This window comes from Sciurus vulgaris (genome assembly GCF_902686455.1).
Source record: "Sciurus vulgaris genome assembly, chromosome: 3".
NCBI lineage: Eukaryota > Metazoa > Chordata > Mammalia > Rodentia > Sciuridae > Sciurus > Sciurus vulgaris.
In genome coordinates this window covers 114473217-114500325 of record NC_136463.1, presented here as the reverse complement: position 1 = coordinate 114500325, position 27109 = coordinate 114473217, and the positions used below count along the sequence as shown (strand labels likewise).

Genomic DNA, 27109 nt, shown 5'->3' with positions numbered 1-27109 from the left:
TGCCTATGGATTTCCAGTTTTCCCAGCACCATTTGTTGAAGAGGCTATCTTTTCTCCATTGCGTATTTTTGGCACCTTTGTCTAGTATGAGAAAATTGTATTTATTTGGGTTTGTGTCCGTGTCTTCTATTCTGTACCATTGATCTACCTGTCTATTTTGGTACCAATACCATGCCATTTTTGTTACTATTGCTTTGTAGTATAGTCAAAGTTCTGGTTCTCTTCCAGCTAAGGATTTCTTTAGCTATTCTGGGTTTCTTATTCTTCCAGATGAATTTCATGATTGCTGGCTCTATTTCTGTGAGGTACATCATTGGGATTTTAATTGGAATTGCATTGAATCTGTATAGCACTTTTGGTAGTGTGGCCATTTTGACAATATTAATTCTGCCTATCCAAGAACATGGGAGATCTTTCCATCTTCTAAGGTTTTATTTAATTTCTTTCACTAGTGTTTTTTAGTTCTCATTGTAGAGGTTCTCATTCACCTCTTTTGGTAGATTGATTCCCAAGTATTTTATTTGTTTTTAGTGTTTTATTACTTCCTGGTTGCCGTACTTTTTATTCTTACTTTTGCCTGACCCTCTAGTCCTAGGGTGTACTCATGGTTATTTGTTTTATACTTTGGATTATTATCCAACATATATTGCATCACTTACTGCTTTGTTCAAGTTGTTCCAGTTTTGACCAGTGAGCTCTTTCCCTTAGCTGCAGGGTCCCTTTGAAATAGCCTCATTGTTATGGGGGTTTGTTGTCTATTGCTTGTTTTCAGCTCTTCCTTACTTTTTGGATAACTTATTTCTCTTTAGTCTGAATTTCCCCTGATCCTCCAGACCTGGTTTTCCAAGCAGGCTTGAATGCAGATAAATCTCTCTTTCATAGTCAGTCTCACATATCCTAGTGGTTAGCAGTTTTGTCATAATTTCAGGTATTGCTGCTTTCTGTCTCCAGATATTATGTGAGCTTCTTATATAAAGGCAATATTTATACCTTTTAAAAAAATCAACCAGACAATATAAGAGCCTATTATGTGTTCGGTGACAAATAAGAAAAATAAAGTAGGCTTCAACTACCCTTATGTATAATGAAATCAGTTTTATTTAATTTGTAAATGATTGCATGTCGTTTTATCCAAAATATGTATTGGGAATAATTTAAATTTAATTACTGCTGGGTGCAGGGCACACACCTGTAACCCCAGTGACTCGGGAGGTGAGGCAGGAGGATCTTAAAGCCAGCCTCAGCAAAAGTGAGGTGCTAAGCAACTTAGTGAGACCCTGTCTCTAAACAAAACACAATATAGGACTGGAGATGTGTCTCAGTGGTTGAGTGTCCCTGAGTTCAATCCCCAGTACCCAAAAAAAAAAAAAAAATTAATTACTAACATTTATTTTAAATGTTATAGTTGACTACAAGGAAGAACATAATACTACACTGCCACAATTTATTCAATACGAAGATGGTATTTATAATATTATTCAGAGAAAGCTAACATGGTATGAAGCATTAAACACATGTTCTCAAAGTGGAGGTCATTTGGCAAGTGTTCATAATGAAAATGGCCAGGTCTTTCTGGAAGATATTGCAAAACGTGATGGATTTCCACTGTGGGTTGGGCTCTCAAGTCATGATGTAAGTCTTGCTTTGTTTTTCAAAAATTTTCTAAATCTGTTACTTCAAAGATTAGAAACTTGTACATAAATATTAACTCAAAGCATAGTATCAGATTCAGTCCTAGAACTCCATCATGGAACAAGTGAAAAATTGTATTTGTAAAATGCACTGGGGTAAATGGCCAGGCCATCCCAAGTACCCAAGGAATCCATTTCTCAATAGCACTTTTTATAGCCACTATGGGGCTGGCCAATTGCAAAGCCGGTGAAAAGGCAATAGAAGCAGAAAAATCTGAATTTCAGTACTACTAACTGGTCTTCCATTTCTGTGCTAGCTGATCATAAGCATCTTATTTAATCAATGTAACCCAATTTCCTCATATGTAAAATCAGGGTAATAATATTTCATTGAAATTTTAATATAAGAATTTATGTAAATTGCCAGGTAAATTTTTTAACACAGTAGGACTTATATGTACACTTTTTTCCCACTTTTCTACTAGAAATTAGCACTGCTTAAGATTAATATTCTGCTGGAATATTAGTTCCACTATTTTAATCCTATTAATTAATGTAGTCTTCCCATTTTGATTTTCTTGGGAAATAGTTTCCTTTTCCAGACCTGCTACTTGATGGCCTCTGTAATGTGGAAATTGTAGCCAGACACACAAACCACAAAACACAGAAAACGATATCCAGAGCAATATGAAGATTGGGATTATAAATATGTAATTATGATAAGTGGAAGACACTTGCATGTCATTTAATTTCAAATGTTATGTAGAACTCATCCTTTAAAAAAATAAATCCATAAATGTAACTCTTTCTTAAATTGTGCCAGAGCAAAAGTTCCAAATCACTGCATCAAAAGTAAATTTCTGATTATGCAGATCTAATACATCTAGACCTATAACATATATCCAGAACAGTGATATTTGTGAGCAAATAATTTGCATTCCATTCTAATACTTCTTTAAGTAAGTAAATTGTTCTTTATGTCATTTTTTAAGGCATGCATCTGAGCTTAGATTGTCTCCATTATTCTTAAAATAGGGAAATGAATCAAGTTTTGAATGGTCTGATGGCAGTGTACTTGACTACATCCCATGGGAAGACCAAAAATCTCCTGGAAATTGTTTGGTCTTGGATCCAAAAGGAATTTGGAAACATGAAAAATGCAACTCTGTTAAGGATGGTGCCATTTGCTATAAACCTACAAAAGGTAAGATTTGATTTTAAATAGCTGTTTAACTAAAATATGACGTAATTTATGCACATAATTACTCAATGAAAATATTCATAGATTTTAAATAAGGCTTATCCACAAATTCTATAAAAATAGTTTTGATACTTTGTGAATAAAAACAAATATTATATGTCCTCCCAGGGAATTTGTTCCCAAAGACTTTCATTCTATCACTAAATAAATTTTACTCTAGAATCTGTGAATTCTAGTTTCATATAGCAGTGTTTTTCAAAGGCTGAGATGCTCCTTGAAAGGTTGAGATGCTTCTTTAAAGTATAATCAAGAACTGACTTCTCATTTGTTAGACACAGAAAAAAGGAATTTTTTAGAAAAACAATTGGAATACCTGAGAAACATGATAAAGCATAGAGAAATGAAGAAAAATTAGTCTCAGAGAAGTAGACTTTATAGGATGAAGGAGAATGATAGCATGATCAAACGAGAGTTCTGTGCTATTCTGGGTTGAATAGTAACCCCCGCCAAATTCCTGTCCACTCAGGACTTCAGAATGTGACCCTCAAGAAATAGTCCTTGTAAATGTAGCATATTGGAATGAGGTCATACTGGATTACAGTGGGCCCTAAATCCACTGACTGTTGTCCTAATAAGGAAACACAGACACCCGGGGAAGAAGGCCACAGGAGGATAGAGGCAGTGATGACAGTGACAGAGCTGCAAGCCAAGGATTGCCAGCATCCACCAGAAGACAGCAGAGGCATGAAACAGATTCTCTCAGAGAACCTCCGCAAAGAACACCTCAAACACCTTCTCCATTTCAGACTTCTAGCCTCCATAACCATAAGTGAATAAACCTCTGTTGTGTCAAACCACAAGCTAAATTGCTTATGGCAATTTAGTATAGCAGACCTTGGAAACTCATACAAGAGCCAACTTTAAAGACTGAATTTTAAAAAACCAGAAAATAACATGGTAGTGAAGATGTGGAAAAAATGGGAACTTTATGCATTGTCAGTAGGAATATTGAATGGTATAGCCACTGTAGATAATGGTATGGCAGTTCCTCAAAACTTAAAGATTACCTTATGATCCAGCAATTCCACTTCTGGATATGCACTCAGTGGAACTAATAACAGGGACTCTGATAGGTATCTCTACAACCATGTTGATAGCAACATAATTCATAAACTAACCAAAAGATGGCAGCCACCCAGCTGTCCCTCAGTGTATCCATTCATCAATGAATAAGCAAAGTGTGATGCACACACACATAACACACAGGAATATTATTCAGCCTTAAAAATTCTTTACACATGCTACATTATAACTTAACCTTGAAAACAGTATACTAAGTGAAATCAGCTGGTCATAAAATAACAAATATTATATTATTCTACTTATATGAGCTACCTAGGGTTCTCAATTTCACAGAAAGTAACATGGAGATTATCAGGATATAGAGAGGATGGAGACTGGGGAATTATTGTTTATGGGTACAGTTTCAGTTTTGCAAGATGAAAAACTTCTAGATATGGGTAGAGTTGATGGTTGCCAGGAAATGTGAATGTACATAATACTTCTGAACTGCACATTTAAAAATGGTTAAAGGCTGGGGAGATAGCTCAGTCAGTAGAGTGCTTGCCTTGCAAGCACGAGGCCCTGGGTTCGATACCCAGTACCTCAAAAAAAAAAAGGTTAAGATGGACCAGGCATGATGGCACATGCCTGTAATCCCAGTAGCTTGGGAGACTGAGGAAGGAAGATCACAGGTCAAAGCCAGACTCAGCAACTTAGCAAGGCACTAAGCAACTGCGTGAGAACCTGTCTCTTTAAAATACAAAAAAGAACTGGGGATGTAGCTCAGTGGTTAAGCACCCCTGGGTTCCTTTGCCAGTACCAAAAGTATATATAAGAATAAAAACAATTAAGATGGTAAATTATATGTTGTCTATATTTTACCACAATCAAAAAAAAAAAAACTTGGATCTTCTTGAACAGAACTATCGGAGGAGCTGAGGACATAGCTAGGTGGTAGAGTACTTGCCTAACAATCACAAGGCTCTAGGTTAGATCCCCAGCATCAAACAACCACAAAAAGAACATAAAGAACATAACAAACCTAACACAATATAGGCCCCTGTTAAAAAAAAAAAAAAAGAAAGAAAGAAAGAAAAAAGTCAAGAATTGGAAGCAAAACTTCATGAAGAACAAGAAACGAAAACAATGTATGCAACTCAAGGCAGCCCAGTTTCAAACAATACTAGAAACAGACAGACTTTGAAAATAAGGTATCTCTATTCGTTCTCAGTATGAGATGAATTTTTTAAAAGATTTAGAAAAGTCCATCAGTCTTAGTGATCCCATGGTATCCAGTGGTTCCACATGATTTGGATCAAATGAAACAATACACAGCTAATCCAGTGTGACAATGGATTAATCCATAACGTTCCTTTGGAAAACCAATTATTTTCACAAGGTGGTAGAAGAAAGAACATACTAGTATTATCTCCTTGCACCAGCAACATTAATGAGGAATTGTCAGATTACTGACTAGAACCAGGTACATACTTGACTCAGATAATCTGTAATTGGTGAGCCAATGGGATGTTGGCAATTTACTTTTTAGTTCTTGTATGCTTCTCTGTTGGAATTAATAACAGGTAATAACAGCCCAGCTTCATTGTATAGGTTTCATGTATTACTTAGCATAACTTAAAAATCACATACTTTAAGTGGAATTGAAGGGAATTTTAAGAACTAAGAAGACATACCTACTCTTTTGACTTAGATTTTACTGTGCTGATATATTTGTAAACCAAATTACCAAGTTTTTACTTGTGAGTATGACTTCTAAAAACAGTTTTTTTTTTATAAGTTTAGGTAAATGTAGGCTTATATTATCATAATTAAAAGGAATTCAAAGAAAGGAAGAATTTTTAATTATTACTTCAGGGTAGTTTCAGGCTTACCCCACCTGTATTTGTTTCTTTTTACAGTTTGCCTTTCTAGTTATTTTTACTTTAGTCTAAAATCATCTTACAAACTAAGTGTTTTCCTCCTCTATTGTCCAGGTTTTAAAAATGGTATTACAAAAAGCTAAGGAGAATGTGTACTCATAGATCATGCTGTGTGCCTATTGAGATAGATGCTTCTTACTCACAAAAGCAACAGTTTTAAATAGGGGCATTTAATTAGGTTTGGAAAGGCAGTCTTTCATCTTTGCTTTATTCCTGCTATGTCTAACATTTTTACAGCAAAAGAACTGTCCCCTCATCCATACTCCTCAAGATGTCCAACAGCAAAAGAGAATGGGTCACAGTGGATCCAGTATAGGGATCACTGTTACATGGCTGACCAGGCTTTGCACAGTTTCTCAGAAGCCAAAAAATTGTGTTCAGAACTTGGTGAGTTAAACTTCATTGATTTTATTTGATTCAATAATTTAATTCTTAGAAATCTTTCTTAAGGAAATAATTTGAAATAATGATTATATTTTGGACAATATTTTTAAAGTATCCACCATTTTATAATGGCATTATAAACTATTTGCTCAGTGGATAGAGACATGGTCAAGTATTTTATGATGTAAAAAGCTCAGTGCAATTTTGAAAGTCTTTAAAAATTATCAGTGTAAGATTTCATGGTAACCAGGAATTTCCTCTTCCGTAACATATTTTCACATGCAGATAAGAATATATTCTCTAGACAAATCTTTTGGTTGGTATTATATAAACATTCTACAAATTTTATAACATTAGCATTTATCTTTATGTATATGTTATATACAGAATGCAAATGTCTTCTTAAAATGTGACTCCCATCTTTAATGAAAGACCTCAAATAGAGACCTCAAACTTACAACTTTTTGGTAATATATGGGAAATCAGTTTGGTCTCATTATTGGACTGCAATGCAGTGTGTATTTCAAATGATGTTCTTGTTATAGAAGACTGGGAATCAACATCTATATTTGGCTGCAGTTGAGATCCAGATTAATAGTGGATTGAACTAGCTGGGAGTTTAGTTCTCTTGTTTGTAGAAGTCCAGAGTCAGTCCAGGGCTAGAATAGTGGTTTTGTTCCACCTTCTTTAGGGACCCTAACTCCCTTCACCCCTCAGATATTGTTCTTATCTCACACAACCAAGAGCTAGAGCTCCAGTTATCACATCATTTCTTAATGTATATTTTTTTAGCATTTTATTTATTTATTTTTTACAGTGATAAACTTTTTAAAAAATTTTTTCATACATGTATATAGGGTAATAATGTCTGTCTCAATCTACCATCCTTCCCATCCCCACCCACCCCACCCCTCCCCCTTAATGTATATTTTAATGGCAAAAAAAAAAAAAAAAAAACTGAATAAAGGCAGCCAGAAAAAAAAGTTCTTTAAATTATCAATGTAAAAATAAGTACACAGAAAATAAAAGTGAGAAGTAAATAAAAAATGCTAGGTGAGCCAGGTGCACATCTGTAATCCCGTTGACATGGGAGGCAGAGGCAGGAGGATTACAAGCTTGAGGCAAGTCTCAGCAACTTATCAGGACTCTGTCTCCAAAATAAAATTTAGAAAGGGGACTTCCGTGTCGGGCCCGGCGGCGTCCGGCGGCCGCGCCGAGGGCCCGGCCGGTCGCAGGTCAGTCGGGAGGCCGCCGCCGCGCCCCGCCCGTGTGGAGGAGCCGGGCATCGGGTGGGCCGCGGGCCCGGGAGGCGGCGGGGCGCCCCGAGGAAGGCCTGGGCCATGCTGATGACACCGGCGCCCCGGGCTGCAGGCTTGGGCTTCTGACCAATTCGGGGTCCACAGGCCTTTGGAGACCCCCGCGGGGCTTTCCGGTTCTCCAACCCTCCCATTTCGTCCCTCTCCGAGGAAGAGTGTGAGCCCTTTGAGCAATGTTTCTAAAAGTATGGTCCCAGGGCGGATCCCGAGCCCTTCTCTGACAACCAGATTCTGCTGTGGCCTGGGAGTCTGCATTTTCAGCCAGCGTCCCTGTGCTTTTGATGCAGGTGATCTCAGAACCGCATATCCGGGACACAGCCCCTTTGGGCCAGGCATTTCTCACACAGGAGGAGGCCTAAATCGGTGCATCTAGGGAATGCCGCCACAGGTCTAGCTTTGAAATAATGGAGGTCCTGTGCCTTAGGAGAGACCACCTGGGAGTGGGGGAAGAGCTCTTAGCCCCCGGATTCAGGGTGCTGCTGCCTTCCTGTAGCCATCAGGTCTTCAGATGCACCGCTGCTTCAGGAGGTCCTGGACTGCTACTATTTTGAAGTTTGAAAGTGTGAGGCAAAATTTTAAGTATCCAAGGGAGCAATGGCAGGCCACAAGACAGAAGAAGAGGTGCTCGATATTCTTCGACTGAATGTGGGTGGCTGTATTTACACAGCCCGGCGTGAGTCTTTGTGCCGTTTTAAAGACTCTATGCTGGCATCTATGTTCAGTGGTCGTTTTCCTTTAAAAACAGATGAATCAGGAGCTTGTGTTATTGACCATGATGGACATCTATTTAAATACCTTTTGGATTATCTTCATGGAGAAGTTCAGATTCCCACAGATGAGCACACTCGTATTGCCCTACAGGAAGAGGCTGATTACTTTGGCATACCTTACCCATACAGCCTGTCTGACCACTTGGCCAATGAAATGGAGACATATTCTTTAAGGTCAAATATAGAACTTAAAAAGGCTTTAACAGACTTCTGTGATTCATATGGCTTGGTTTGCAATAAGCCAACAGTTTGGGTTCTCCACTATCTTAACACATCTGGTGCAAGCTGTGAGAGTAGAATTATTGGTGTATATGCCACAAAAACTGATGGAACTGATGCTATTGATAAGCAGCTGGGAGGAAGAATTCATAGTAAAAGCATTTTTAAAAGGGAGGCAGGAAATAATGTTCAGTACATTTGGAGCTATTATTCAGTAGCTGAGTTGAAGAAAATGATGGATGCCTTTGGTGCTTGGGAAGGGAAAGGTGTTAGCTACTGGCGGGTGCCTCATGAACTGATAGAATGTTGGACTCTGGAAGAGCGGCCTTTACTTGGAAGTCTGCGGCATATGACCCCAATTCGAAAGAGGCGACTGATAACGCTCAATGAAGAGGAAGAAGAAGGTGTGAATTGTAAGTCAGGTCCTAAGCCAGTCAGATTTTTGGGCCCTTCCACAAGCACCCAAATTAAAGTGAAAAACTCCACTTCAGTCAGGGTGTCTCCAGCCAATGCTATCCAGATCTCCTCTCAGATGCCAGCAAACCAGTCTCAGAGTAGCAGCTTTGGAAAGGCAGCTCAGCGCTCTGTGAACCCTGTGAGCACTGGGGCATCTGGCCACTCACAGGCTTCGCGTGGGGCCAGAAATGCTGAAAATGGAACTCCACACCCGCCTCCAGCAAAGGTGCTGCTCCCTGACAAGAAGTCTACACCACACGGAGTGATAAAGCTGAAGAGGACTCCACTGTGTGCTGCAGTGCCTTCCCTGCCCATCCCCACAGCAGCAGCGAAGCAGGCCAGCCCCTCTAAGCCGCCTCCTCCAGAAGCTTCTAGCACTTTGGATGTGGGAACTGAAAATGACAAAGACCAGTCTGATGGATAAAAATGGTAGACCTGGCACTTCCTGTTTGTCTCAGAGCTTTCAACACCTTTGATACCAATAAGTGACACTGTTTCTTGATGCAATAGAAAGGAAAGCTTATGTTTATGCTTAGGATTATTATGGGAAAAATGAATTGTGTGAAGTCGGAGACTTTGAATGGTTAGGACTATTTACTTCTCATCTTCCCAACTTTTAAAGGATTGTCTACGGGTAGTTTGATTTTTTTTTTTAACTTTATTTATATGGTTAATTGGTATTAAGGCGACAGTACAGCACAGTAATCATTAGAGAGGTCTCTTTTGTTGCTGAAACATTGTAGACTCTAGGCACTTTAGTAATGCCACTTCTTGTAGCCCAGGTCATGTCCGGTGAGTGGAGAGGGTGGGATCAGCACTTGCCTGCAGTGTATCATAGCCTGTAGAGGTCAGAGAGGGAGAGTAGATCAAGGTAAGCCGCCCGCAATTGCTCTTAGCCTCAAGATATCACAAAAAGAAATGATGGGGAGGGAAAAAGACAATAATTTGAGATCACACTCTGGCTCTCACTTACTTGAGCCATTTTCTTTACTAAATTGGCTTTTGTTACTCTTTTCCGTTAGCAGATTTATTTATATACACTACAGAAAGATTTCAGTGATGAGAACTACACAATGTGTCTTTGGAATGAATTGTTAAAATATTTGAATTTGAATAGTGCGGTTTTGAAATTACTTTGAAAAAAGAAAAGTTTAAAAATTTAACTTTTTAACTAAAGTTAATATTTGTTCTTCAGAAGTGACCATTAGAGTCATTCTGATTATACAGTATGATTTTTTTATGCATAAAATTTCTGTATAACTTGAATTTAATATTTTTAAACAGGATATTTTGATTAATCTCTATTTTTCATGACTATTCAGTTGTGCATTTACTCTTACATGTTCTGTTTTGTAATTGAATCACATATTCTACTTTCAGTGAGTGGTACGCCTTCAGCGTTTTCAACAATAATAGCTCATAAAGCAGGATACTTTTTACTTAGATGCTTAGTATTGTTCTTCATTGCCTTGAAAAAGTAAACATAGCCAAACATTATTTTTTACAAAATAAAGAAAAACTTTTCCATAAAAAAAAAAAAAAAGAAAAAAAAAAGAAAGGGGTGGGTGGCACATACCTATAATCCCAGTGGCTTGGGAGACTGAGGCCAGAGGATTACAAGTTCAAAGCCAGCCTCAGCAATTTAGCAAGACCCTAAAGTAACTTAGTGAGACCCTGTTTCAAAATGAAAATTTTTTAAAAAGGACTGGAGATGTGGCTCAGTAGTTAAGTGACCCTGGGTTCAATCCTCAGTACAAAACAAAACAACAACAACAACAAAAAAAAAAAACAACTAAGTAAACTGTTAAGTAAAAATGATGACAAATAAAAGTTTTAATATAACTAGCTTTGCTTAGATAAAAGGGGTAACTTTTTCAAAAAGTTGACTAAGTAGTAAATAAATATTATCCATTAGTTATTAATAAGTACACTTAGCCTGGCCAGGATAACAAAATCAAAGTATGTGCTGTCCATCATTCTGAATAGGATTGCCACACATCCTCAGAGCCCTGTGACAGGACTTTTGTCCTCATCTTTAGATATTTCAGAAAGAGCAGCAATGATTGGCTCCTTCCCATAATAAATTTAGACTATAGTTATAATGTAAAATGACTTCTAGGGCAACCACCTAGAATATTTCAAAGATAGAAATTATTATCTGTTTCCTTGGGTAGCAATTCAGCCAGGCAGATGATATTTAGCTAATTTATTTGCTAACTCTTATAAAGACACTTGGTTAATTAAAAAGTCTCCGAGTTACTACTTAACTACATAATGGAAACTTGTGTGGGAACTGTTGTGTGTTACACATATATGTGCATGATGGGAACTATTGTAAGCTGTATATATGCTTTGGAAGTCAGAAACTGCTTCCTCCTAAGGGAGAAAATAGAAAGACTTAATGTAAATGGAGTGTATGGATTAAGCATTTAAGCTTTTGAAATGACTGGGTTCAAATCCCACCCCCCACACACTTCCATAGTGGAAGTTATGCAAGTGTTTCTTTTTTCTCATCTGAACAGTGGGAATGAAAATAGTACTTACTTCAAAGGGTGGTATAGTTTGGGCCTTAGGAATGCATGGAGGGAGATCATGTATGCAGAGGTAGCACAGTGCCCTGCAAATAGAGAACTCTCTCAAGACTATTCTTATTATTAAAAGATTGAGATTGACTTTCCAATTCTGTAACTAGCTAGCTGCATAAACCTTAACAATTTAATTTCCTGAAGTCTCAGTTTCCTTGTCTGTAAAATAGTGATAATACCTTTCAGCATGGTCTACCAGGTTGTACAATATTAAACAAGGTAACATATAAGACACCTGCACATTTCAGTGTTCAATAAAGGGATGAAGCCTTTCCTTTGTCTGCTCTTAAAACAGTACCCATTACAAAAGAAATACTTCAGCTCAAGTGCAGATAGGCTTGCTGCTGTTGAGGACTATTTGATTTCATTTGAGGTTGAGTTCCAAGAGTAGTTATTATTTATTTCTATTCCTTACCCAATGCTGGTGATAACCAGAATCTTCTTTGAAGGTTTTGGGTACCTATCACACTTCAAGAATACTCATTCATTCAATTCCATGCTATTTTTAGGAACTTATAATAAGCATGATAAGGAACATTTATATGTGATGTTATTAAAGGAAGGATAATGTTCCCCAGTATCCCAAACCTATTTGTGTTTAAAACTGAGTACAAATGCTTGTTGAGGAAAGAATGCCAAAAAATCTGCCGGGCATGGTGGTGCATAACTGTAATCCCAGTGGCTCGGGAGGCTGAGGCAGGAGGACCACAAGTTCAAAGCCAGCCCCAGCAATTTAGTGAGGTGCTAAGGACTCAGTGAGACTGTGTCTCTAAATAAAATACAAAAATAGGACTGGGGATGTGGCTCAGTGGTTGAGTATACCTGAGTTCAATCCCTGGTACCCACCCCAAAAACAATCTGCAGGTTGACACATATTTCTATCATCATAAACCCCAGTTATTATGACTCCTGTTCAAATACAAATATTTTTCTTAGGCAGCCCTAAGATTTAAAAATATTGCCAGATAAATATTTCAAAGCTACATGAAATTTCTACATATAAATTTTCAGTGTAGAAATGTTCCTATTATTTTTGAAAATACTTTTTAAATTTTGACATGAGTTTTTTAAACAGTCTCTGTGAAAAGCTGGAATTTTTCAGTGATCTTGTTCATCACAGATATTTTATTCGGATGGCTAGTTTAGAATAAAACACTTGCCAGTTTTCACAAAGCAATTTATTTTCCTTCAACAGATCATTCTGCAACTATTGTCACCCTAGAGGATGAAAATGAGAATAAATTTGTGAGCACATTGATAAGGGAAAATAATAACATCACCATGAGAGTTTGGCTGGGATTATCCCAACAGTCTGTCGGTAAGTGACACATTTGTGTGTGCAGTGTGCCAAGAGGGTTCTATCCTGCCCGAAATACCAATCAGCCCTGTTCAAGAATTTCAAATGGTGGCTACTATAGTGTTTCTCATTGATTAATAAGCTAGGTCTGCTGGTTGTTCTGGAGCTTTTAAATTTTGAATGAATATGTAAGTAACTTATTAATAATGATGGAAAACTTTAATGAAATAGAATATCAGGTTGAATCAGCTGGAATTGTTCTAGAGGCTTATTTCCTAAGATCCTTGAATCAACTTCAGGACATATTTTTATTCTCCTATAGCAATGTTGTGTCCTGTATCTCCATAAGAACCCATGACTACTTCCCTTGGAGTCCTAGTGTCTATCACCCCATAGTTTTGCAGCTTATATATAACTCTGTTATTCAGAAATGTATTATCTTATTATTCCTTTCCCTCATAGGATATTTTACCACGGGTCAAAATTGTCTTATCCCCAGAACTACAAAACAAAAAAGTCTTAATATTGATTTTTTTTCCACCTAGCTTACTAAAATTGAAGATAATTGATTTAAAAAGAATATGTAGAAGAATTTTTCCATAAGAAATAATTTGGGGTTTGAGTGAAGTTGGAATTGATAAAAAGAAGTTAAGCATATAAATTTGGTAGAATAAGAAATATGTTTCACACTTTATGCAAAATTGAGTGTTAAATAATTTAAATGTGAATTTAAAATATTAAATAGTTCTCAAAAACATGAATGGAATCAAACTTGGCCTTCTAAATGATGGTAATGATCCTGTGTTCACAGGATCACCACAAGGTGGTGCTACCTGGGCTGGAAACAAACATGGAGTCAGGGGGTGTGATTCCTGAGCCCTCTAGGGCCTGTCCTCCTCCAGAAGCATAACTTTTTTCAATGAGTTTTCCTAAAGAAGGGAAGATATCCCTAGAAACTATCACATGATAAATGTGCACACACCCTGCGTATTAATCAAAACATCATGTTCTATATCAGTATCCAATAGAACTTTTTATAAAGATGAAAATATTCTATTTCTTCACTAAGAGTATTCACCAGCCAGATGGCTACTGAGTTCTTGAAATCTAGCAACAAGTATAACTAAATATCTTATTTAAATTTTTTTGTTCGTTTTTAATAGATTTCATTTTTAAGTAGTGGCTATCATAGGACTACACCATTCTAAGTAAATGAGTTATTCAAGCCACATGTCTTCAACCCAGTAATTAAGTAACAATAACATAGTTGTATTTAATATCATTCTTCAGATCATTCTTGGAATTGGGTAGATGGATCCAAAGTGACATTCGTCAGATGGGAAAATAAAAGTAAGAGTAGTGATGGCAAATGTAGTATTTTGTTAGCTTCCAATGAAACTTGGGAAAAGGTTGAATGTTCACGTGGCTATGGAAGAGTTGTCTGCAAAGTTCCTCTGGGTAAGTATGTAACCTGTCCTTAAGAAAACATTCAGCAGAACAGATCAAAAAATAAATGTATTGTCCAATTATACACTAAGTTTTTGTACTTGGTCCTGAGGTATTTATAAAGTATATCCAAAGATCTTCATTAAATCTTAGAGCTTTTCTCCCTGAAAAATAGATTGCAATAAACAGTAAATGCATAAGACATCTAGGGAATCCCAAAGGAAGCTATTAAATAATCTAAACATTAATTATTTCCTCAGAAAAACGGAAGCTGCCAAAGTATTAGAGAGGTAATTTCTTTGAAAACATTCTTAAGATGTATTTTATTCCTTAGGTTGAATATATAAAAGCTTAAAGGTCTCTTTCTGAAGTTTGCTTGCTGCTTTTCTCCCCATTCCCATAAAACTCATGATTAATTTTAAAACAATCTAAAACTAGATTTAATATTTACAACTCTTCAAGATACCTGAAGGAAATCATAATTTGAAGTTAAGTTTCATCATGAATTAATAGATAAAATAACTATAAAATATTTTAACTTCATTTATGGAGAAAACTAAATTTTTCATAATAACATTTTAAAAGATCTAGCATAAAACTTTCCATTTTGGAGTATAAATATTAAAGATAAAACTCCAATTGTAAGTACTTGGTATCTTTTTATGCATGCATTCATTCAGCAATTATTCAGTGTCTCCTCTTTGTTATGACTCACTCTACATGCTGGTGCACACCTGGGAACAGACAGATCAGGTACCTCTTCTCACAGAGTTTACATTCTAGTGGAAGAAAATACGTAAACAAGGAGGTCAGTCTTTGCAAGAGAGGAAAATATCCGATGGTTATAAACCGTGTGACTAGGTGAATGGCTGCTTTAGATTAGCTTACCAGGGAAGAGCTGGAGAGACAAGCTGAAATCTGAAATGTCAGCCCAGCAGAGATCAGGGGAAGGCACAGCAGGCAGAAAACCAGGGCAGCAGAGCACCTGAGACTGAATGAGCCTTCCTAGAGCTCAAGGAAGAGCTTTAAAGTAGCAGGGGCCAGACAGACTTAGAAGCAAGGGTCAGAAGCAATTGGAATATTGGCAGAGTGTGTGCATAGGAGGGTAGGGGAAGTTAGAATGGGATAGGGATAGGATGTTATAAATTAAGAGTTTTGTTTGTCGGCCTCGAGTTGTCCATATGGGGAAGAGATCGCTACATGGAGATTTCTATTATCTAGTGGAATATATGAGAGAGACAGGGCGTCAACATGGAGATGGTGTTTAAACCTGTGGGTCAGGACTGGGTGTGTAGCTATGACAGAATGCTGGCCATGGCTGACAAGGCCCAGGGTTCCACCCCTAGCACGGGATGGGAATGGGACAGGATTCTATTGTCATGGAACAGAATGAACCCATATGGGCAGCACACAGAGAAGGGGAATGCTAGGGGCTAAACGAAGTCATTCTTGAGGCTTAAATCATTTTTAAAGCAAATAATACTTTATTTGGCCCTACGTCAAACACAACAATTTACAGTTTTTAGCAATTTGCTATCAAAGGAGGATAATGAATGAGAAGTGATATTTCCAAGGAACTGAAGTTGATTTCCATGAACGTATGAGTTTGTTGGGATGAAACCGACTACTATGTGTAACTGAAAAAAAAAAGGTGGTGGTAATGGAAAGTGGAAATAATGACAGTGCTTTAATTTCTTTGGAAGAAAATTCCAATAGCAACAAAAAGAATTTCAGTGAACATTTAAATTTGAAAAGAATGCATTAAATGTTTGATGATTAGTTTGAATTTTTGGTTCAAGCTGTAAAACAATCAGGTATTTAGTGTCTTTAATTTGGACATGGCTTATGTATGTGACTCACACCTTAATGAACAAAATTAATAATAACATCGACAGTGCATTCTGTCTTCCAATTTCAATGTATTCCAGGCCCTGATTACAGAGGAATAGCTATCACGTTTGCGGTGCTAAGTGTCTTAGCTCTCATCAGTGGGCTGATTTGGTTCCTCTACCAAAGAAACCGTTTCCACTGGTCAGGCTTCTCATCAGTTCGGTATGAACAAGGAGTGAATGAAGAGGAGATTATGCTTCCTTCTTTCCATGAGTAAATTCTTCTAAAAGTTTGCTTATTTGCACTACTATGTTAAGAAAAATGAGCCACTTAGATTTTCCCCAGTGTCAGTATTTACTCTGCTCCACAGAAGTCTTAAATACTTTTTCAATTGATTCCTTGCAATGCTGATATACACAATTGTCCACTAAATGCCGTGTTTTTAAATTCTGCTTAATAGAATGGAAAGGACTTGAAGCTGGAACTAGTCCAAACTATTGTTGACAGAGTAAGTTTAGCTAATGTGAATTATCTCTGTAAGGATGTAGCTGGTAACTAGGATGTGTATATAATTTAATGGCATTTTTAACATAACTTATTAGAAAATTAAAACTGGCACCTTACCAGGTCACACATCTACCCTTTACTTCTTAAGAGCATCTGACATAATGCAAAATTAGTACCTCAAAGCAAAAACCCAACTGCAAATAATACCAACATTGTTTCAGAATAGCCAGTTGCAGCATTTGGGAAAAATTATTACACAGTGAAACGTGCTTAGTTTTTATACAGCAAAATGATGCCTGTTGGCAAGATGATCCTTATAATACTCCAAAGATATTTCATACCAATATGATTTACATGGAAATGTTTCTTCTATTCATAATTACTCACAAAACAATGGATTTTAAAGAAGATTTAATACTTAACATTTTCTAAGGCATGAGAACATTATTGTTAGATTGATTAGTTACCCTGTAGCAGTGTGTTTTGTGTTTTCTGTTTAGTACATTGGACTTTCCTTTTTAAAGGGACTCAGCTAGGGATGAGACTGAATATTTTACAATTTATATTTCGCATAGCGTGTCAACTTTTGACTAAGAATTTTTATTACTTTGTTATCTTTTTATATGAGCTTAACAGAGGAGTCTATGAAGGAAATTGTTTAACTTGCATTTGAAAAAACAATTTTATAGTGAAACTCTAAACTTTATGATTATTACTAAAATGTTTAAAATTTTGAATGATTAAGGATACATTATTTGTGTTTTTTTTTTCAATTTTGCCACCTAGAATATACTCACAATACTAGCATCCACTACATACAGTGAATGTTTTATTCAGTGTTTAACTTATATTTGTACTTGAGTATTTTTGTACAAAACATAGATTTTATTTTAAATTTAGAGTGTTTATACTATCATAAAGTTGTAAATAATTTTCTAATTATTACAGTTTCAATATAGCTACAATTGTCCTAAATATTTTAATTAAAATATCATTTATATTTTAGTTCTCTTGACATGTGATCTATACAATTTTGGTCATTTAAAGTTTCCTCAAAAGAACTAAACCAACTTGATGTGAAAAGTACAGCTGTATATAGTGATGACGGCATAATAAAGTTGTTTTATCTTTTAAGTTAAAGTATTGAAGTTGATTCTTTTTTAAAAAAACACATCTAGTTTGGGCTTTCCTATGTTAGGAATATAGTTATGATGAGAAATAAAATGTTCAGTTATTTTAAATCAATGCATTCTTTAATGATTTTGTGAGTACTTTTTTAAAGAATAAATCATTCCTACATCTCTGAATGTTTGATTTTATTTAGTTTCCTTTTAAGAATCCTCTGTTGGTGTGTCTCTTAACTATGAGGATCATCAGGGATTCCTTCTTATTTCCCATTCTTTGCACTCCCTTGAGTAGGTCCTGTTCACTGCCTCCCCTGAGTCATTTCTTAGCATGTCGTTCAGTACATAGCCCAGGTTCACATTTTCAGTTACTCCCTGAAACAGTTACATGAACATCCTTCTCAACATGTCCAAAACTGCCCCTAAGGGTTTCCTTCCCTCATTTCTGCTGTTCCTGGTGTCTCTAAAGAACTAAAAGAAACCCATTCCAGTCTTCCCTAACTAACCCAACTACTACATAAAGTCTGACAAAATTGGTCTCATAAAACCAGCACCTAGAAAGCAAGTCAGTAGTCCTAACAATGGAGTACAGGGGAACCAATATCAAAGTAACACTAATAATCACCTTCCCCCTCCCCAGCATTTCCCTTCCCTGATTCTAGGGCAAGATATTTTCTTTCTTTCTTTTTTGGGGGGGTGTACAGTGAACTTTACTGATGGTATGTGACAGTAGGGCTCCCTAAGCCCCTCCCTTTCTTCAGGGGTTCTGGGATGGAAATTGGGAGAAGGGGAAATTCTCAGTGTGTTGAGGGACTGAGTTAGAGGCAGGGATTCCCCAGCAGCTGAGGCCTCTCTCTTCCTCTGTGTTCTTGCTGGGGTAGGTGGTCCAGGGGCTCTTATTCCTTGGAGGCCACGTGGACCATAACATTCACCACCCTATTGCTGTAACCAAAGTCATTGTCATACCAGGAAATGAGCTCAACAGAGTGGTCATTGAGAGCAATGCCGGCCCCAGCATCAAAGAGGGAAGAGTGGGTATCATTATTAAAGTCACAGGAAATGACCTGGCCCTCGCTGTAACCCAGGATGCCCTTGAGGGGCCCCTCTGATGCCTGCTTCACCACCTTCTTGATGTCATGGTACTTGGCAGCTTTCTCCAGAGGACAGGTCAGATCCACAACTGACATATTGGGGGTGGGCACACGGAAAGCCATGCCAGTGAGCTTCCCATTCAGTTCAGGGATGACCTTGCCCACAGCCTTGGCAGCTCCAGTGGATGCAGGGATGATATTCTGGGCAGCCCCACAGTCATCATGCCACAGTTTCCCAGAAGGGCCATCTATAGTCTTCTGAGTAGCAATGGTGGCGTGAACTGTGGTCATGAGTCCTTCCACAATGCCAAAGTTGTCATGTATGATCTTGGTCAGGGGGTCTAAGCCATTGATGGTACAGGAGGCCTTGCTCAAAATCTTGAGGGAGTTGTCATACTTCTCATGGTTCACGCCCATCACAAACATGGAGGCATCAGCAGAAGGGGTAGGGTGCCCTTTTGGCACTGCTCTTCAAATGAGCCCTGGCTTTTTCCATGGTAGTGAAGACACCAGTGGATCCCACAACATATTCAGCACCAGTATCGCCCCATTTGATGTTGGTGTCATCTCACTCCTGGAAGATGGAGATGGACTTTCCATTCACGACAAACTTCCCATTCTCAGCCTTGACTATAGCATTGTATTTATCAAGGGTAGAATCATACTGGACATGTAAACCATGTAATTGAGGTCAATGAAGGGGTCATTGATGGCAACAATGTCCACTTTGCCAGAGTTGAAAGCAGCCCTGGTGACCAATACAGCCAAATCTACTCACTCCGACCCTCACCATCATGTCTCAGGGATGAGGCTGGCACTGCATGAGTTGAGAAGAAGTGACTGTCTCAAGATATTTTCATTATCGGGCAATTCTGTGCCGCAAAGGACTACTGTAGTCTTAGGAACACCCAATCCTGACTACGCTGCTGAGATTTTTACAGAGAAAGCCAGAGGTTCACACACTTTCATCTTAGTCTCATCTAATCCTAAAACCATCTTGAAAAGCAAAGACCTAATTGTTTTTAATTAGTTCAACAACTTTATCTTGCTTAAGAAGACAAATTTAGTTCTCAATATGCTTTTTTTACTAGACCTCATGATCTGTACAGTTATCTATAATTTCCTGTATAGTCTAAATTAAAATATTCTATGTCTACATCTCAAAAAATTTAGAATACATGTATTTCTTTTTCTCCCCAAACTATATTAATCACAAGCAGGACTCAAGAAACTTCTTTTCCATTCCTCCAACCAGTTTGTCTTCTATCCTCTTTCAGTTAATATGACGACAGCGTATTCGGGCTCCCCAGCTAGAAGCCCAGAAGTCATCCTCGGATCCTTTTCCTCATCTTCCTAAGCCAGCAGTTTTCTCAATTTAACACTGGACTTCTCAAAAAGCAGGTTATCTCCAGTTGCCGACTGTATTATTTTAGATCTTTATCCCCAGCTCCGCCCTGGTTTATTTGCACCTGCCTTTTCACTGGTCTCCATCAGCCTTTTCCCTTCATCAGATTTTCCCCACTGAAAATACACGGTTGAAATACACAGGAGGACTCGCCCTCTATTTTGGGCTAAAGTTACTCTTTTTGTCAGCTTTTGTGTCACTGTGAACAACTTAGAGGAGGAGAAGTCAAACTAGTATGAACTGATTAGCTTACAACTCTCACAATCCAATCTGTCTCTGAACATTCCTGCATTAACAGGAACTTTTGGGGGACACTTCATATCCAAACCATAATAGTTACTTATGCCTTATTATCTCAGGCCAAAGGAGTGCTCAACAATGCCAAACCAAGGGACCTTATGTGGTTTGGTGATCAGTCCTCTGAAGAGTCTGGGGGTTTAATTCCCTGGCCAAATAAACTGGCCTTCATCCCATACTGGGCATTGAACTCAAGGGCTTGTACACACTAGGCAAATGCTCTACTACTGAGTTATATCCCCAGCCCCTGCTCTGCTTTTTTTGAGACCAGTTCTTGCTAAATTGTTCAGGCTGGTCTCAAGTTTGCAATCCTCCTGCTTCAGTCTCCTAAGTAACTGGGTTGACAGGAGTGCACCACTGCACCTGGTCCAAATAACTTTTTAATACAATGTTGGATCAAGTTGTTGTTGATCCAATTGCTAAAAAACTAAGAAGTGAAGTCAAACAAAGCTTAGGAAACCACTGGTGTTCTTAGCCAGTGGAAATTCAGCAGAATGGTGGAGTCACAATCCAAATGGAAATGAGCTGAAATTTCCAAAAGGGAAATTAGGAAATAGGGAACATTAGATTTTGAGAAGTATGGTGGAAATGAAAGTGTGAAATATTTTAGGAAGTGGGGTAGAGATGGGCCATAGTCAGAAGTGGAAGGAAGGTTAAGTGTTTTTCTTTCTCCGACCCCCAGAAGAGGTAGGAAAAGAGATTCAAAGGTTTAGAAGCTGAGAAAGAAAAATGAAAAACAGTGACTCCTCATTAATAAAATATATTTTGTTTCCATGTATGTATGAGTTTGTGGGGATGAACCGAACTGCCACGTATAACTACAAAGCTCCAAAAATAAGTCAATAGATAGATAGATAAAACAATAAAATATATTTTGTGGCATGAGGTAGGAATGGAAAAGGGAACTTTTCAACTGCATGAATACGTAGAACTGTTCATTTTACAAGTTAGCAGGGCAGGAATTCAGTTGGAATCAAGATGTTCCAATATTTGAATGCAGAGTAACTTTGAAATGATTTGCTTTCGGTTTGGGTTTAGTATGTAGACCCATTATTGACAACTTGAATGGAAGTAAAAAGTTTTGCAAGACCTTGAAAATTTGGCAAACAGGCTGAACCTGGAATCATGGGAGAAGCTAGCAAGAGGCTTGGGCTCTGGTTCATTTTTTGTATTCATTATGTATCCATGAGTAAGTCTTGTTCTTGCTTTGATCTCAATTTTCTTATCAGTAAATGAGGTTGGCATGCATTACGTCTAATACTCTATGACTCTCCTTACAGACCCTTTTGATCAAATTTCCTTGATATAATCATTCCATCTCAGACTAGACTATCAAAAGCATAAAAATGGCTAGAAAAAATTGAACAGGGTTAGATTTGATTTTCTTAATACACTTTAGCTTTTGAACAGTTATCAGGTTTGCAAAATGTATTGCCATATACTTCTTTACAGATACACCCAGTTTCCTTGTTATTAACATCTTCCATTAGGCATGGTACCTTTGTCAAAACCAAGGAGCTAATATTGATACATTATTGTTAACTGAAGTCCACAGTTTACATTGGTGTTGGTGAAGGCTGAGACCCTGGGAAACAGATTCAGGATCCCAGAAGGTGGAAGATATGGAATAGTAGACATTCTTTATTCAGACGGGCAGTAGCTGCCAGCCTCCAGCTCTAGCCCCATTTTGACCCCAGAACATTCCATTTAACCCCCTGAACCATTTCCATAGGCCTTTTTAAATAGGCAGGCCAGACAAGAAAGGCACATTGCTAGTAGGTTACATAAGTGGGCACATGCTCAAGAGCAAATGTTTATGACCTTGAGTACATATGCTGACTCAGGGTGTTCATGGCCTTGGTTACATACTAAAAATATAGCCTGCTGGAAGCCTCAGTGAGGGAGCCTAAATGTAGCCATTTGAGCCTGTACTATGGTTGGGTTAATCTTTGTTTTTGAAATTCTATGGATTTTGAGAAATATATATTGATATTATCTACCATTATAGTATCACACCAAATAGTTTCATTGCTCTAAGAATCCTCTGTGTTCCACCTATTCATTCCTTTCTTCTCAGCCCTGTCAAGCCTTGGAAACTATTTATCTTTATGCTGTGTCCATAGTGTTGCCTTTTCTAAAATGTCATATAGTTGGAATCATAGCCTATTCAGACTGGTTTCTCCATGTCTAGTCTTAGCCAGATAGCTCATTTATTTTTGGCACTGAGTAATATTTTGTTGTATGGATGTATCAGTTTGTTTATCCATTCACCTCTTGAAAGACATCTTGGTTGCTTCCAGGTTTTGGCAATCACAAACAAAGCTGCTATAAAAGTATGTATACAGGTTTTTTCATATGTAAGTTTGGAATGCATTTGGGTAAGTGCCATTGAGTTGTGATTGCTGGATTGTATGGTAAAAGTGTGTCTAGTTTTGTAAGAAACAGCCAAACTGTCTTCCACAGTGGCTGTACCATTTGGTATTCCCACCAGCAATGAATAAGAGTTCCTGTTGCTCCACATCTTCACCGGGATTTGTTGTCAGCATTCTAGATTTGGGCCATTCTAACAGATGTGCAGTTGTATTTAATTTCTGTTTTAGTTTGCAATTCTCTAATGACATTTGATGTTGAGTATCTTTTTCTAGTCTTATTTGTCATCTAAGTATCTTCTTTGATGAGATGTCTGTTCTGCCTGTTCATTTTTGAATTGGGTTGTTTGCTTTCTTATTGTTTAGCTTAAGGTTGATTTTATAGAACTCTTTTGCCAATGACAGGAGGCTGAACCAAGCAGCATGCTTGTCCCTGGTTTATGTTGTTTGGCTCCAGAGACTCTCTCATGGGTCAAGCTATAGTTGTACACTTGATACACACATTATAGCATTAGTCTATAGCATAATATCAAGACTTGATTCAAGAGTCGGTGACAGAAAAAGTTTTTAACTTCACCAGTAATGAGATGTAATGATGTCATGTGTCTCCTGAGTAGCATCACTTCTGTGGTACTCTTGCTAAAAATACACCAACTCAACATTAGCCAAATGAAAACCGAGAACCATTCTACAGAAGACTGCCAGTACTCTTACAGAGGATTTTGATCAGGAAAGACACGAAATGACAGAAGACTGTCCTAGATTAAAGGAACTAAGGAGACATGATATCTCCATGAACCTGGATTCAATGAACCTGGATTGGATCCTAGAACAGAAAAAGATCACTAAAGAGAAAGACGATTGGCAAAGTGTGATAAATTCTGTAGATCAGTCAATAGTAGTATATCAGTGGTAATTTCCTGGTTTTGATCTTTCTACCGGTGTTACATAAGAGGTTAATATTTTGAGAAGCCACCCGAAGGGTTACAGAAATTCTTTGTGCTATTTTTGCAACATTTTCGAAAGTCTGAGATTATTTCATCCCAAACGAAAAGTTTTGGTTTTGGGTTTTTTGGTTTTGTTTTGTTTTGTTTTTGTATTTTGAAAAGGGGGAAGTTCCATAGGGCAGCTTGCCAGCTCCTTTCGCGCAATCCGGAGAGCCCGGGTCAGCGCTAGGTGGGACCCTCGGCCTGGGCGGTGGGAGGGGTCGGGACTGCACAGCTCCACTTCCGAGAAGCGCCGCCCCCGTCCTGCTCCAGCTAACTGTAGCCTGCCGCCCGCCAGCGGGCTCTTGCCGCCGTCATGCCCCGGGCAGCGCTGCCCACGCTCCTACTGCCACTGCTGGGCCTCGCCGCTGCCACCGTCGCGGGTAAGCTGCCCCTTGCCGCGCCCCCTCCCCGGCCTGGCGGCCAGGACAGCAAGCCAGCAGAGACTGTCCACTGCCACCCGCCCCGGGGTGGAACATCTCGCCCTTTTTTGCACGCACACCCTAGGCGCCCCCGGTGGACCCTGATGTCTGGTCATTCCGTACTCGTCTCTCGGGGTTCAGTGAGTCTCCCGAGATCGCGAGGGCTCCCTCTTCCCTGGTGCCTACGACCTCAGCGCAGACCCCTTCTCCGCGGGGTGGGACCCCGCCCGGGTGGAACCCCGCCCCACACCCTGCAACAAGGCTGATTGGTCACGGAGCGAGGGACTTAGATCTAGTCCCACGACCCGAGTACTTTCAGGGACGTTTGGATCTTTGAGAAGCAAGAATGTTGGCAGCTGAGATTTACCCAGCTGGCGCGCGGCGCAGATAGCGGGTGCTGGGAGGAAGTAGGCCCTCTTTAGCCAGCGCCAGTTGTTTGTCCAATTGGTTGGTGCTCAAGTTGTTGAAACAGGAAAACGGTTCAGCCAAATAACCCCTGGATCGAAGAGGGACACGAACACACAAGCCTTGGATTCGACTTAAATCGTGATTTTAAAAACAATCAGACAAATACAACGAAAATTTGGGGCCAGGCACGGGGACACTTACCTATAATTCTAACTACTGCAGGCTGAGGCAGGAGGATGCGAAGTTCGAAGCCTGCCTTGGCCACTTAGTGAGACCTGGTCTCAAAATAAAAAGGGCTTAGGATGTGGCTTAATAGCAGAGAGCTTGCCTAGCATGTGTGAAGCCCTGGGTTTGAGTCCCAGTACCACAGAAAAAATAAATAATAAAATATTTGTTCTGCTGTTGTGCAAGTGACATGTGAAAAATTGCACAATTAATCATTTCCAAAATGAGTCCTGAGGAAAATAGACAATTCCGTTGAATATGTGTCTTAAACAAGTTTTCCATACAGGGATGTCAAAGATATGTTGATGGGGAAACTCGGGGGAAGACTTCCATCCAAAAACACTATTGATTTAACAGTTCCAGGATTTAAACAGCAAAATAAACAAGAGCTAAACGAATACTTGCATTGGCTTGAACAAAAGGATTATGTAAGAGATCCCCTCACAACAATTTTACTGCCTTTTTATAAGTTCCTATAAAGTCTGCTGACAGGCAGGAATATTTTAAAGGCCCTCAGAGATGGAAGTGGCAATATAGTAAGCTGCTCAAAACTTGCTTACAAATTCAAAGTTCCTCTCCTGAAAGCATTTGTGGATAAACATTTATGACCAATTATGCCACCCCTGCCTATTGGAGGAGCACAGCAAGATGTGCCAGTTCTCACTGTTCAGCCTATGCACATTAATTTTGTCTAAGTCAGGCTGGACTGGAGATGCTGTGAAGGCTGACCTATTTCTGAGTCCTCTTTATGTACATCCTCGGTACCTGAACCAGTCGCATCTGAACTCCCACTGAACCTACCCTTTGCAGTGCCAGACATTTGTACTTCAGTCAAAAACAAATGAATCTTTTGACAGATTTCAAAGGAGAATCAGTTTCTAGATTTTGGTTATTTTTCTTCAGAGAAGCTGTTTTGATCAGCAATAGAAAACAGACTTTTATTTGTCAAGTTTTAGTCTTTTCCTTTTATAAGTCTAGTGTGGATAAAAAGGCTGTTGGCGAGCTTTAGAAGAAAGAAGTGCATGCTGAATAACTTCATGCTATTAATCAGCTCTCAGGAGGTTTTAAAGATTAATTTAGAAAGAGCATGAACTTTGCCCTTGTTAGTTACTCAATTTATCTGTACTTCAGTAACATGGAGGTAACACCTATTTCATAGCGCTCTTGTGAGCACTCCTGAGAACTCTGTGGCTGGTGCTTATTACATGGTAAAACTTGGTTTCCTTCCCTTTGCTAACTTCATAACAAAAAGGCAGAGTAATTATTGCAACTAGAAAACATGTGAGTTCCACTCCATGTTGGATTTTATGGTTACTGAGCACATTCACATACATGATAATGTTGTAAAGCTGAATAACAGGGATGTTTTTCATCATAGTATCTCACAAATCTATCCAGACAAGATCAGAAGTCATAGCTGACTTAGAATGGCTGAGAACTAAGCATAGAAAGAACTTGTCAAGGTTATCACAGAATCAGCTGAATGGCAATATCTTAACCGAAAACTCTTTTATAATATTAAAGTTTAAATGTAATGTTGAAATAGGAATCATTGTTATTCTTCTCTGTTATTTCAGAGTTTAGTGAAGGAAGCTTATGCTGTTCTTAGTATTATCTCGGAAATCTCAATGAGATCTATCTCAATGAGATGTAGTTCATTGTGAGGTAGATTACTTGCCTAGCATGTGCAAGGCCCTAGGTTTGCTCCCTAGCACTCAAAAAAAAAAAAAAAAAAAAAATCACAGTGGACCAAACATTCAATTTCTGAGTAAAGTTCCATGGTATGTCTTTTTAAAAGCTCTGGAATATAGCATTTTACATACAGTAGATGATCAGCATCTGTCTTTGGGATCAGCGTTTTCCCATGAATGGCATGGTACAAGTGAACATAAGCAGAATGAGTAAGTAAGTGCTCGTTCTGTGGTCATCATGTGCATCGGAATCTAAACATTTTTTTTTTTTTTTGTGCTAGGAATAAAACTCAGGGTTTCAAACAGGCTAAACAAGTGCTCTACCACTGAGCTACTTCCCCAGCCTTGTGTCAGATTTCTAATTTTGAATTGCCATGACCATAAAATCTTAGATGAGGAGCCCCAACCTTTCTCCCTAATGTCATCTCTTATATTACAACACTTCCT

At 38.4% G+C, this 27109-nt stretch overlaps 2 protein-coding genes and 1 pseudogene across 9 annotated transcripts in view; 2 read left to right on the top strand and 1 right to left on the bottom strand.

Moving 5' to 3' along the window:
• Window positions 1-27109, top strand: part of LOC306656497 (CD302 antigen) — a 144602-nt gene that overhangs the window by 85094 nt on the left and 32399 nt on the right. For 2 of the 6 annotated variants that reach the window (XM_079131749.1, XM_079131747.1), the window contains exon 1: window positions 24077-24299. In XM_079131749.1, coding sequence (XP_078987875.1) covers window positions 24233-24299 — 67 coding nt within the window. In that variant the 5' untranslated portion in view covers window positions 24077-24232. Of the gene's footprint in view, window positions 1-1405; window positions 1633-2666; window positions 2836-6071; window positions 6222-12759; window positions 12883-14151; window positions 14320-16235; window positions 17779-24070; window positions 24300-27109 lie in introns of those variants that run through there. The other 4 variants (XM_079131746.1, XM_079131751.1, XM_079131750.1 and 1 more) reach the window with 4 other exon arrangements.
• On the top strand, window positions 8129-9545 carry LOC306656511 (BTB/POZ domain-containing protein KCTD18-like; the record flags this gene model as incomplete). Of its 2 annotated transcripts, XM_079131812.1 has the most annotated exons (2): window positions 8129-8478; window positions 8695-9545. In XM_079131812.1, the coding sequence occupies 2 exons, from the start codon at window positions 8129-8131 to the stop codon at window positions 9401-9403; spliced, it is 1059 nt and encodes a 352-aa protein (XP_078987938.1). In that variant the 3' UTR covers window positions 9404-9545. The 2 variants fall into 2 exon arrangements, with proteins under 2 accessions (XP_078987938.1, XP_078987937.1); XM_079131811.1 differs by having other exon boundaries at window positions 8129-9545.
• LOC306656405 (glyceraldehyde-3-phosphate dehydrogenase-like) lies at window positions 18108-19652 on the bottom strand (annotated as a pseudogene). The gene has a single exon. The product of its transcript is annotated as a glyceraldehyde-3-phosphate dehydrogenase-like (transcript).